The sequence below is a fragment of the Clupea harengus genome, chromosome 18 (genome assembly GCF_900700415.2).
Source record: "Clupea harengus chromosome 18, Ch_v2.0.2, whole genome shotgun sequence".
Taxonomy (NCBI): domain Eukaryota; kingdom Metazoa; phylum Chordata; class Actinopteri; order Clupeiformes; family Clupeidae; genus Clupea; species Clupea harengus.
This window is the reverse complement of record NC_045169.1, coordinates 7754841-7768141: the sequence shown is the minus strand read 5'-3', so window position 1 is coordinate 7768141 and position 13301 is coordinate 7754841. Positions and strand designations below refer to the sequence as shown.

The 13301-nt window shown below is 39.7% G+C and overlaps 2 protein-coding genes across 2 annotated transcripts; both read right to left on the bottom strand.

Annotated features, from left to right (window-relative positions):
* Nucleotides 1-246: 246 nt before the first annotated feature.
* On the bottom strand, nucleotides 247-4011 carry LOC105907193. The gene is made up of 7 exons (XM_012835479.3): nucleotides 3851-4011; nucleotides 3455-3600; nucleotides 3242-3346; nucleotides 3103-3156; nucleotides 2526-2690; nucleotides 1915-2037; nucleotides 247-691 (listed from the first exon to the last, which is right to left on the bottom strand). Exons 1-7 carry the CDS (start codon nucleotides 3855-3857, stop codon nucleotides 653-655), a joined length of 639 nt encoding a protein of 212 aa, XP_012690933.2. The 5' UTR covers nucleotides 3858-4011; the 3' UTR covers nucleotides 247-652.
* An 87-nt stretch (nucleotides 4012-4098) lies between these two features.
* cd68 (CD68 molecule) lies at nucleotides 4099-12323 on the bottom strand. Its single transcript, XM_012835456.3, has 6 exons — nucleotides 12038-12323; nucleotides 9980-10416; nucleotides 8818-8937; nucleotides 8085-8154; nucleotides 5193-5366; nucleotides 4099-4869 (listed from the first exon to the last, which is right to left on the bottom strand). The coding sequence occupies exons 1-6, from the start codon at nucleotides 12084-12086 to the stop codon at nucleotides 4730-4732; spliced, it is 990 nt and encodes a 329-aa protein (XP_012690910.2). The 5' UTR covers nucleotides 12087-12323; the 3' UTR covers nucleotides 4099-4729.
* Nucleotides 12324-13301: the final 978 nt, after the last annotated feature.

Below are 13301 nucleotides of genomic sequence, written 5' to 3'. Positions count from 1 at the left end.
ATTAACATTAACATGACCAAACAACAACTTCAATATTAACAAACCCTGGGTTATGTTGAATGTAAGAATTCATATTCAAACATTATGAATTACACTAGTTGACATGAACAAGCCATGAACTTGAATGTGACACAGAAGTGATACTAAATGTTGCTGTCACAATGTGGTTTTTTTTCCCCGAAATAGTCCTAAATACACCCTTTGTGTGTCTCTGTAAGACTTAACAGTAATCTAGTACAAAGCAGATAAGTTAAAAAGTTGATTTTATTGATCAGTTACCTGATAACATGAAATATATTTTGATATGGTTACATGGATTAGCCATACAAAAAGGGAAGAATTACCAAATGTTTGCATAATACAATGAATGTTAAGATTAGTAAAACAAGGGTCTTACACGTATTTCATATTTGTAGTAAATATTTCCACTAATTATTCATATAGTGCCGCTTTAGTGAAGTCAGTGCTTAAGAGAAAGTCAGGAATACAGTTCATTGTATACAAAAATATATTTTCCCTTTTGAAGAAAGAATAGAAGTAGGCTATGAAGTATAAAAAATAAGTAAAACAAATATAAAATAATGTAGTGGCTAGAAACCGATGTATCCTTGGCAACTGGCTTTTCCTTTGCTCTTTTCTCCTCTTTTTCCTCTCACTCTGAGGCTGGAGGTGCGTTCACAGTGATCACAGGCTGGAACGGAACAGAACAGACACAGAAGCCACTGAAGCTTTTCAAAAGATTTGGGATTTAACATCGTTGTTGAACACAGCTACGTATTTGTTGTAAAAAAAAAAATGGTTCCAGACATAACCCAACTCTGGTTCTAAAAGTACAGGTCTCTCTGGTTCTAAAAGTACAGGTCTCTCTGTGTTCTCATGTATTCTCTCATTCATTTTCTGTTTCAGTTTCTTCTGAAACAAAGAAGCAATATGCATAGAATGCAGTGTTGTTAATCTAAGAAGCTCAAAGACCACAGGATATTAGTACCCTGCCACACTTGCACTGGCAGCTGTTGAACAGCAGAGATGAATCAGGCAGACTATAGAAGGAAACATGTAGTGGGCAGAAACCAAAAGTTGGATGGCCTGGGCCCTCTGAGGTCAAGGAGTGGAGCTGCCTCCATGGTGATTTAAAAGGAAGGTACAGCGGAGAGTCAATTGAACTGCGTGAGGGAGGTCATTTATAACTATGGCATGGAAAGACATGGCGTTCATTAGAAAGCTAGGTCAAGCTAGGTCAAGACGACAGTTTAAAATACAAAAGGCTGATTCCAGAGGTGGCAGCGGAGGAGGTTATAGAAACAAGCAGACAATGAACAGAGAGAAAGTATTAGTGCACTGCAGACAGAGGTGAAGAGTCGACTGGCTATTTTGAGGAGGGGGGAACTCCTCAGACGAAGGGGGAAGAAGACAGAACAAGCTAGGGCTGCATTCTACAAGTGTCTATTCACTCAAGCGAAAATGGGAAGTAGAGTTTAAATAAATGACATTGTAGTTGAGTATCTTCAATAACTACCTGTTGAGTACTGGATCCAAAAACACATTATTTTTCTCCTGATGAGCCTAGTGTGCTCTGATTCGTCAGCTCAACAGGCAATAACATCATCAGCCAATAAGGGTTGTGTTATGAGATTGCTTCATCATGCAAGAGAGGAAATTACTGCAATTCCAAGAAGGCATTTCAGGCAACTGACAGAGGTGGTTTCTGCGGGAGAGAGTAACTCCCTCTGGCGTGTACTTTTGGCTTTTGGAACTTTGCAGACCGTTTACATGCACACAAAAGGAAAGGGGAAAAACGTAAAAGCATACGAGGTCCGCTTTAAACGGTCTCATTTAACAGAGTACAGGATTTGAGTGAGTTGTGTGTGGTGACAAGTGACAAGTCTGTGTGTATCAGCAGGTAGGGAGTCTCACCATATGGCTGACTGGCGAGCAGCACTGGATGACTTTGCAGCAGTAGGCCGCCAGTGTGGCAGAGATGGCGATGAGTGTGACCAGAACTACAATGGCTTCAGCACTATAATGTTCCTCGGCGCCCTGTGACAGTGGATCAAAAAAAAGAGGATGAAGGGTTCAACTAACTTGGTTTTACTTCCCCCGAACTTCATGCATTGCATAATAACTGCTTTCTTTTCTCCCTGCACCTATAGTATGCTGATGTATCCTAGATCCCTAGTTTGAGTGCCTTTAAACAATAGTTATGTGTGAAACGTAGTAGCCTATGCATGACATGGTGGAAGGCTGCTTGGAATATTTGACAAAGGTCGAGTTTATCTCTTATCCCTCACACCTGACTGAAATCAATTAGCTATTAGACAGTGATGACGTGGAACAGATACAGTGGGGCTGGAATGGTAACCACTGAGTTAGGTCCTCATGAGTGCAACAACAGTTGGCACGTAAACAGCGTTGATATGGTTTACTAGTAACTACCTGACTGGTTAAAAAAAAAAACATCCAGATAATGATAGGCATGTAGAGCTTTTTTGTTGAAGAAAGTTATCATTGTGTTAATTTGTGCTCACCGCCAGCATTCTGCATAGGCCTACGTAAGTTCCGTTATTTTCTTCTTCAAAATAAGCGCAACCGTGATCGTAGATTTTTCTCGAAAGAAAGTCGGAGATGGTGAAGAGGAAGGTGATACTACAGGATATGCAGGAGAACACCTGGAGTACCAAACAGGACCTCAGCTGGACAGAAACAGGAGCGCAGATAGTTCATGAGGATATCAGCGTGTTCTATAACTTAAAGCATTTTTTCAACTGGGCTGTTTTTTTTAGATCTATTCGAATTCAAACTTTAACTAAGGACAATTAACGATCGAAATCGATCCACTAGGCCAGTTATTGAATTTTACAATTCTAGGAACCGCTATAGGCCTTGGCTACAATGTAATCCCACGGGGCAAGCATCGGCGGCCAAGTAAACCACTGACAGGCTCATTATGTTATAATAAAGGTCTGAAAACATGGAAAGGATCCGTACCAGTATCAGTAACTGTAGAACACGACTGTAAAATATAATAGAGCTCAGGTTGAAAAATCCAGATGATGGATTAATGAGGTATGACTGAAGCTATGCAAATGAGATATCGAAACTTACAATAGGCAGTTTAAGATTCTGTGCAGCAATGGCAACACTTCCAGCAATAATGGGCTGAAAAGAGAAATGAAATTCACGTCAAGTGTTATTTTATTAAGACTCCCGTCTAAAGGTGCAGGCATCACAGCTAATAACTTACAAAGATTCCATTTACGATTTCCGCTATCCTCAGTTCTTCATTGATAAGGCCATAGTTGATAAGGCCAAAGTTGATCAGGAAAACAGCAAGTAAAATCTGCGTGCACTGGTCAAAGGCACACACACACAAGTTATGAATAAATAGTTGTCCAGGCAATATCCTATAATGATACAATGCAGTTTTTGTGTTATACAACATAACTGTAAAACACACCCCGAGCGCTTTGGGTTCTGCTTCCAAATATTTAGTTTTTCGGTTCGGGTCCTTTTGAAACGTCACTTGAACAAGCGGTCCTGCTTCAGTAGAAGCTGGAGTAGGATTTAGGTTCGACTCTGCAGCAGGCGCTGTGCCGGTTTCATCTAGGAGGAAACGAATGTAATCCCAAATCGAGTAAAACATAGGAATCCCATGATACTTAAATGGTGGATTTTCTCATTTCGTGACTGAGAAGAGAAATCGCAACTTAACTTTTCCACGCATGTTAGGCTGTGTATGCTACTTGGGGCAACATTCCTCATTCTAGCATAACTGAATCAAGACAACATAGAGGCTGTGCACATTAAAACGTTATCCTAAAATGTACTTTAAAAGAACAAGCCAGATTTTTACCTTCCATCTTGTGCTAGTTGTTGTGTAGGGTGTAGTTTGCCGTCCTCTTCGTGGTACGCGTGAACAACGCCCCTTTTGGGGGCTGGGGCTGTTGGGGTTCACCCTCCCACCGAGTGAAAATAAAATAAATGCTCGATGGATAGCATAGAATAATTCAGACATTCCAGTCAGTGTATTAGTTTTAGAAAAAGTCAAACACATGTCAAGTTATTAAACAAGAAACATTAGGAATCATTTAAAACACATGGTAAAGTCAGTCCCTCTTTATTTCAACAAAAATGCAAATGCCATTTTAAAACATTGTAACAATTTCCCTGTGTGTAGGCCTACAATGCATGTATATACTTATATTCCCTTATATTGCCTACATTTGCATAACATTTGAGGAACGGCCTAAACATTTACCTTACACAGACTCAAACTTTTAAAATGTGCTTCAACTAGCTTGGATTATTCCTCATTACACAATTTCCCTTTCTTCAAGTGAATTTTTGTTTCAATTTTACATTTAGACAATCCATGTAAGAGCTTCTAAATTGAGGCATATCTTGATTCCCTTTGCAGAATGTGAGCAACAGACATTACTTTTTTGATTCATTCTTAATCATCCAGCTGAAGAAAATAGACAAAAATGGTCAGTGCTGTAAGAGGACAATGCCCTTCCCCCTATACAGTATATTACAAGGGCACGATAACACCAAAAAGACATCAGTTATGAACACAGTGCACAAAGAAACAAGGCTGTAAACTGCCTAGAATACAAAATACTACATCCAAACCCAAATGCAAAATGACTGCTTGACATTATGGATACGACTGAGAGGATGACTGATGTGCCACAGACGGAGGCTGCTGGCATCCTGTGCCCATCTGGGTGCCTCAGAGGGACTGGTAGCCGTCACTCCTGCGCCGTCGGCTACAGGCATAAGCCAGGATCACAATGATGATGAGGATGAGAAGCACAATGCCCACGGCAATGGCGACAGTGTAGTCTTGCTTGTCGGCCTTGCACGGGTCAACTGTAGCAGGAGAACGAACACCATGTATGCATTGAATAACATGGTCAGACGGTGCCCTGACGTGCTTAAGATATAACAGTAAATCTGTCTGCTCTACCTTCTGGTGGGATATACATATGGAGTTGTGTATAGTTGTGTACTCTGCCCATGAGCATTGTTGATTTATCACACTTTTGTAATATATGTCAAAACATAAACATCTTATATGAACCTAATGTTTAGAGAAATGGTAAACACAACTTCTCTTATTAGCTTATTAAGTATCTTGCATTTGTTGGATTGCCTTTGGTTTTGGATTAGGACAAAGGCCTTATGATACTCACTCGGGCCAAATTGGTTTTTCGCAGTGAAGTTGAAGGCCTGGACCTTGTCCTGGGTCACGTCCAAGTATATCTGATTTCCCAGAAAGATGGACTCATTTCGACAGACGTAGGAGTGGCCAATGGCTGCCTTGAAGAGCTCTACTGATCCATTCTTGGCAGTGTACAACTTCTTGACTGCAAAAAATAGGTCACACAATAGGTCACACTTTTTTTTCCTTTCCAATATTTCAAATTTTTCTTTTGTGCGTTGGCAACAGTTGCTGCTCAGAGTTAGACATGTTTGGTGGGGTGGAGTTCAGAGTGATAGTACCTTTGAACAATCATGCCAAAATTCTTCCATTCTAATATTTCCTGTCCATTCAAAATTCAAATATTTGGATTAAAGTTTGAACATTACCTATTTTCACCTATGTTCAAATATGTTCACTATATTTATCAATTAACATAATCAATTCCATATTCATTTTTTTCAGCTGTTGCTATTACCCAAAGCAATCTCATTAGAGATAAGTATACATTTTAGCATTTAGGAACTGAACCCTTGACCCTGTTGTTGCTAGCACATATCTCTACCCGCTTGCTTATCAAGAGCAATACCGTAGGCCACAAGTCCATGTCCAATCTTTCACATCAGTAATCCTAATAAACAAAGTTTCTGAGGCCATGGTGACATGACCTACATTTAGTAGCAGCTAGCCTTGTTGTGCTGGTTTTTCCTCTCTCTATCATGCTTTGTTTGTCTTGGCCTTTTTTTCTTTCCTTGTTTTTTTCTTTCCTTGTTGGTCATGATACATATTTTTCTAACGAGCATTTTTTTGTTTGGTCTCATGTGTTCAAATAGGTATAGTATCTCAAGGAAGAGTTAAACTAAAATATTTTTTTACGAATACTGTTACGAACCAACAGGTCAAGATTTTCGTTCAAAATCATTTTCCCCCTACAGTTTTTTAACTGTGAATTAAAAACAGACCGGAAAATCCTAAGACCTCTTGTGTTGTGCTTGTTCTGACCAACAGAGGCCTATGTAGGCTGGCTTACGATAGCAGCTTCATATGACTCTTCTTCTTCTACTAACTACTTGCTTGCCTAGTTTTAGAGAAAACTGCTGTGTAAAATTCGACCAGAAGCTAGCAAGTGTCAAGTAAATCCACAACAACACCACAAATGTCTGTTCAAGTCAGGAGGTAACCCAGGGATTAAAGCTGGGGTGGGGTAACGGGATATAGGAATCATACTACCAGCCAGGTGTTGGGTAGCTGATTTGTATAGGAATACAATGTACTTGGATGTAGGCTAGTGCATAATATTTTTCACTGTGTCACTTTTTCAGCCACCCATATGTTGAGAGCAGCTGAGTTTTCAATTTGATCAGTCAGCCTTCACCATAGTTTATTACCATGTTTATAACAGTTGCCATGATCAAAATACATGAAACCAGCGGTCCCCCTGTTTTTCAAAGATAAAAACATTGGATATTTTAATGATATATTGACTGCAGAACTGGAAATGTCCTCGGTTTTCATTTAAGAAATCCGGTCATGTTATCGTCAAGGGCTATTTAAAACTAAAAGCCTTCCACAGTTCAACAGAAAGAACTGTTAGTCCTACATCCTAGACATTATGCCAGGTAAATACGTGTAAGTGGAACCTACCATGTGTGGATGAGTTGGAGCGTGTATGTGTGTGTCAGCTTGGCAGAGCCCCAGAAAGTGGTCACTTACTAGGTGACACCAGGTTTGGTGGCGTTCTTTATTAATAGTTTAGGGTTTGGTTGGTGAGAAGGTGATAATCGAAAGAATGTTTCAAAAACAATCCCAAAAGTGCCACTCAATTCCATGGGCCCACCAGGACAGGTGTTCTTTTAACCAAATAGCCACTGGTAGTGACATCACTGAAGCTCTGCCTGTCAGTCAGTGCTTTCCCTACCATGTGACCTAAAATATCCTTACACTACTCATTAACTCATAAACCTGTTAACTCACTACCACAGTACCAGTTTATTCAATACCACGTCATCAGCCATCTTCTTGCTTTGGTGCTTCAGTATTTTTTGGGGGGTTCTGAGTAATGTATATAAAAAATAAGGCTGATCATATATTGTCCCACTCTTTGGGCAACATTGTTAGACAGTGACAGTCGTGTATTTTTGATAATGACAACCATTGCCGAAAATGATGGTAATGCCACAATAGTATCTGTAATTGAGTTCTTCAAATGCTGAATGTGAGTTGTTTCCACGAGTAGACTTCTGCCATGTTCTCCAAACAAACAAACAGGCTGTAATGCTGTCCATGGGTTGTTATGTTAGCATAAAATGAGTGCCACTCCTTTGGTAAACAGTTCAGGTTGGCAGTGGAAAGAGCAGGTGACTAACTGCATGCTAGGGCAATGATGAGATGTTGAGCTGAACTAGCACTTCGGAAAGTGGAAAGGTGATGTTTATCTTAACATAGATGCTGGTTTTCAGCAATCCTAGGTTTTATCTTAGACAACGTCTACAGAAATGGAGATGCAAAAAAAAAAAAAAAAAAAAAAAAACGTAGGTGACCAGACAAAAAGAAGCTGGTTCAGCTTCCCCTCAGGGTCCTGCCTTGACCCAACACTCCAGTTATTTAAAGCATTTGTTGCTATCAGCTGATCTGTTTCTGGCATGCAAAGTCATGTCCCACTTCTGACAGATAGAAGACGCCTGACAACAAAGTGAGCGTTAAACTCACATTACTTTATGACTATCAGTATTTAGACAGTCTGCAAAACATGTCTAGCGCTGCGTGATATCAGTATCTGGTGAATAAACAAAACACCAAGCCAATAACCAGATATGTACAAAGTCCAAAAAAGTGTTTCCACATGTAAATACTGAAAATGCAAATATGGGCTTAGTAACTTTACCTCCTTTGATGAAAGCATAGTTCAGGCTCAGGTCCAAAGATTTGACGTAGACAGCCTTTGAGGTGGTGTTCTGTTCAAAGACATGAAGGAACTTTAAGGGCCATCAACTTCAACTGCAGTGCCAAAGTGGTTGGTTACTGAGGTTTTACAGATACCAATTTTATCATAGTAACTACTGTAACAATCTAAGTAAGACACACTGGCACCGTGCCTAGAGAAACTGCAGTGTAATATACAAGCAGTAAATATAAGCAATAAAAAGCAATGAAACCATGAGCGCTGTGTTAAACAAAGGCATTGGACAGCATGTAAAACTGGCCTTATGGTTCACTAAAATACTGAGAGACAAGTTAAATACTTGGAGACAAGAAAAATACTTAGAGACAAGTAAATGTACTAATTTCATTCACAAGACAAACAGTTTCATAATGAGAGTATATTAACCCCATTAAACTCAACCTGCTATTCTTTCCCAGTCTGCTTTTCACTGAACTTCTAAGCCCAGCCATAACATTTGGTTAATTTGGGCAGATGAGCCACAAACCTCTTTCCCGCAGTTATACTAAATGCAGGTAATGACTGACCTACATTCATTTTTTTCTGAAATCTTAAATTATTTTATGATTTTTATATCTTTATATCACAGGCACAAAAGTGACTTAGAGCTTTGTGCTCTGGAAAAGCATTATAAGTTCTCTTTAAGCAAGCACTTTTGGTGCATAAAACGGCTTACCCTTGTGAAGTCAAACACAATGCGGCCCTCTTTGAATTTTAGGGTAAAGCTCACGGAGTCCTTAGCAATGACAGCACTTGGTGTGGTCTTCACTGGTTGGAGAGTGAACACACCTCCAGCCTGACAGAACATGTCAATAAAATGCATCAAAAGTCTATGACTGACATGCTTAAGAAGGGCAAAAAACTCTTTAACCAGAAGGAAAGATCAACTCTCTCCCAAACACTACATTACACACCAGTTTTGCACAAAGCAAGAGAGACAGTTAGAAGTTATCAGATCATGGTGACAGATGACCTCATCCTTACATATATATGTATGTTTAGCCAGGTTTCCTTAAAAAAGACCAAGCACAATGTATTGTACAGTCATTATTGTAGGACAGACATAATATAACCCTCCGAACCATGAACAGACCAACAGAGGCCTATGTAGGCTGGCTTACGATAGCAGCTTCATATGACTCTTCTTCTTCTACTAACTACTTGCTTGCCTAGTTTTAGAGAAAACTGCTGTGTAAAATTCGACCAGAAGCTAGCAAGTGTCAAGTAAATCCACAACAACACCACAAATGTCTGTTCAAGTCAGGAGGTAACCCAGGGATTAAAGCTGGGGTGGGGTAACGGGATATAGGAATCATACTACCAGCCAGGTGTTGGGTAGCTGATTTGTATAGGAATACAATGTACTTGGATGTAGGCTAGTGCATAATATTTTTCACTGTGTCACTTTTTCAGCCACCCATATGTTGAGAGCAGCTGAGTTTTCAATTTGATCAGTCAGCCTTCACCATAGTTTATTACCATGTTTATAACAGTTGCCATGATCAAAATACATGAAACCAGCGCAGTCCCCCTGTTTTTCAAAGATAAAAACATTGGATATTTTAATGATATATTGACTGCAGAACTGGAAATGTCCTCGGTTTTCATTTAAGAAATCCGGTCATGTTATCGTCAAGGGCTATTTAAAACTAAAAGCCACAAAAGTGACTTAGAGCTTTGTGCTCTGGAAAAGCATTATAAGTTCTCTTTAAGCAAGCACTTTTGGTGCATAAAACGGCTTACCCTTGTGAAGTCAAACACAATGCGGCCCTCTTTGAATTTTAGGGTAAAGCTCACGGAGTCCTTAGCAATGACAGCACTTGGTGTGGTCATATTACCTTGCTGTCATTCACTCTGATCTGAAGAGCCATCTGGGCCATGACGTAAAGCGTTCCTCCTTCTGTGTAGTTGTAGTTGCCCATAGTGGTATTGGTGGGAGGAGTTGGGCCTGGTACAGGAGTTGGTTTGGGTGTAGTTGTGGTGGGTTTGGGTGTGGTGGGTTTGGGTGTAGTTGTGGTGGGTTTGGGTTTGGGTGTAGTTGTGGTGGGTTTGGGTTTGGGTGTAGTTGTGGTGGGTTTGGGTGTAGTCGTGGTGGGTTTGGGTGGTTTTGTGGTGGGTTTGGGTGTAGTTGTGGTGGGTTTGGGTGTAGTCGTGGTGGGTTTGGGTTTAGTTGTGGTGGGTTTGGGTGTAGTTGTGGTGGGTTTGGTTGGGGCTAAAGTAACCTCAGCTGCGGGCTTGAGGCTTGCAGATGGATTCTGGGCTGATGATGCGATTGCTGCATTTGGGAATATTAGACAGATGAATCAGCCAGAAACCAGCACAGGTGGATCACTGCATCACATATAAACCAGCACAGCTGAAACACTGCAGCACATATAAACCAGCACAGCTGGATCACTGCAGCACATACAGCAGATACATCTGCTGCTACTTCACTTTGACTCATCCAATCCTGTAAATGTGCAACATTCCTAAATGTATAATGCAACAGGGCCAAGCAGTAATGATGGGTGATATGTATCATTATATAATAATAATAATATAAAAAACACTGTTAAGTTTTAAAATGTTCAATTTTGGTCCCATGAGCTGAAATAAAAGATCCTGTGATTTGTTCATGCTCACAAAAACCTTATTCTCTCAAATTCTGTGCATAATGTCATACTATAACCATACACATGCAGCATCTATAGTGTACTGCAATGCATTGAGCGATGTCATAAACATTATTAACTGTTACTCTGTACTGTTTTGAGATTGTTCTATGTTGTGTTATATTTGGGTTCAGTATATTTTTATTGTTGTTATTATAATGGTTGTTGTTGTTATTAATCATAAGAATAATAATATTAATAATAATAATGATAATAATAATGACAATAATATAATGATAATAATATCATGTAGGAAGCTCAAGCACACTGGGCATCCCAGATAAATCACTGGAAATAAATGTGACTCATAGGGGTATACACGTGAGAGAAGTAACCAACCTCTAACAGAAAATGTCATGTTAGCTGAACAATCACATTTGTTCACAAGTTCTCTCTCTCTCTTCCTGCTTCAGCATGACACAAATATCTTGTCACCACAATGACGGAGAAGGCATGTGATCGGATTTAGGCTCACAGACTTTTTTTTGCAGTACCGAGCAGATGAGAAAGAGAGGGAAATGGCTACATGTGACAGATAATAGCAAAAGTGCCAGAGAAGTGAGAAACAATCTGTGAAAAAAATCCAATAGTGCACTATATGAGCTTGCTTTGTATTTATATACGTTTACTCTGGTTAGTTTATAGCTTCTTTTAAGCAATATATAACCTTTCATATGGGTCATAGACTGAAAAGGCTTTTCTCAGACAAAATGTCCAATTTGATGAGATCTTCATTTCAATTTGTTTTCTTTATGTCTTATCAGAAGTTCCACATTAACATAAACGTAATGCATTGTTTACAGGTCTACATGACATCCAACTAATAGGACATGAAACTGAATAAGATACAAAGATCAGACCCTAAACTCACCAAGCTAAATACATCTTGATTATTTGATTAACAAGACACAACATTTAACTTCCAATGGTGAATACATTGACTAAACTTCAACCTTCACGGAATAGGCCTACTGCATCTGTAACAACGTAACTACATTGATTAACATTGATCATGTTATTGTCAAGGATTTGCTGAGATCATTTCTTTAATAGCCTACGTGATCAAGGAAGCAATCGATTCACGGACAAATACCCAACATGATTCTGAGACTACTGGTCATGCTGGCCTAGCTGCAAGACATTACATTTGGGCACAAAGGCTACAGTGCAGAGGTCCGACACATGAAAAAAAAAATACTTCACCAAAACTGATTCAACAGGACTTGTGCTGTTTTTTTTTACCTGTGAATAAAACACACATGGCGATCAGGAAAAAGATTCCAGTCTTCATTTTGTAGATCTCTTCAGAGACAACCCGACAGTGAAGAACACGTATAGGTTATGCAAACTTTCCCCACTGAGGTGACTACGAATTGACTGCGAATATAAGCAGCTACGCCTGTAATCCAGAGAGAGAAACGAAACTAAACTAGATCTAGGAAGTGGAACCCAGGGCATGGACAACGAGAATTGCTTGACTGATAGAAATAAGTAATAGCTGGCTATGTCGCTAGAGACGCTGACGCAACGGGAGATTTTTGGACAACCTCAGTTCAGTTTACTTTTTTTTTAAAGTAATTTGAGAATGGCTGCCTAGTGATTTTGACAAGTGTCGTTTCAGTCATTCACACTTCGGAAAGACCCACTTAAATGTTTTAGCCGGCCGACAATGAACGCTCGAAAAAAGTGATATGCCAAACATTTCATGTGACTATACAGAGAAGTTGGTGGCACATATGCCTTTGTTTAGCGTGCATCATATCAGAGTCAGCTGATGGTTGAGAGGGTTTTGAAGTTTCACTTCCTCTTTATAGCCTAGGCATGTTGTTCTTTAAACACATCGATTAAGTAGATAGCCTAATCTTACGACTCCAAGTCAGCATGGCATGGAAAATGAAAGAGATGGGACAAAAACGGTTGTAGAGGCCTAATCAATTTTAAGGCTTGTGAAACCTGCGTTGTGTAGACTATCACTGTTGTTCCATATTGGACTTGAACCCGTAACCACTGTAACATCAGGTGTGTAAATAGGACAGACCCACGCCGTCCGCCAGTACGCAGGACTCAGATGGAGGATGGTGAAGGCCTCATTTATTGAGCTGTATAATTGGTCAGCAGCACGCAGTGTTTGAAAGGGCATGTAGCAACCTGGTCCACTTGCAGTAGTAGGCCTAGTCTCTCTTCCTGCTTCTAGGGTTACAATACAATACAATACTTTCATATTACAGGTTACTACATTTACTAAAATTATTACTATTGTATTACCGCTCCAATAAGTGCATCTAGGCAACTAGTAAAAAATATGAAGTGTGAATGTGTAAGTGTATGGGGCAAATAGCCTACTTCGATTTCCAACCTGTAGGCTATGTAATACGTACATATTCTTATGCTGTGATCATATAGTGGGGTAAATGTCATATCTACACAAGCCAAATATTGAAAACATTTGAATACAACGTGAAATAAATATACGGCATAGAAATTCTACTCCAACCATTTTCAATAA

Coding starts and splice junctions, on each gene's coding strand:
- LOC105907193 (XM_012835479.3), bottom strand. Junction 2,038..2,525: donor GCCTATGCAGAATGCTGGCG/GTGAGCACAAAT, acceptor CCACTGTCACAG/GGCGCCGAGGAACATTATAG. Junction 692..1,914: donor GCTCGCCAGTCAGCCATATG/GTGAGACTCCCT, acceptor GTTCCGTTCCAG/CCTGTGATCACTGTGAACGC.
- cd68 (XM_012835456.3), bottom strand. CDS start 12,086: ATGAAGACTGGAATCTTTTTCCTGATCGCCATGTGTGTTTTATTCACA. Junction 5,367..8,084: donor CTATGCTTTCATCAAAGGAG/GTAAAGTTACTA, acceptor TATTTTTTGCAG/TCAAGAAGTTGTACACTGCC. Junction 4,870..5,192: donor GAAAAACCAATTTGGCCCGA/GTGAGTATCATA, acceptor CTCCTGCTACAG/TTGACCCGTGCAAGGCCGAC.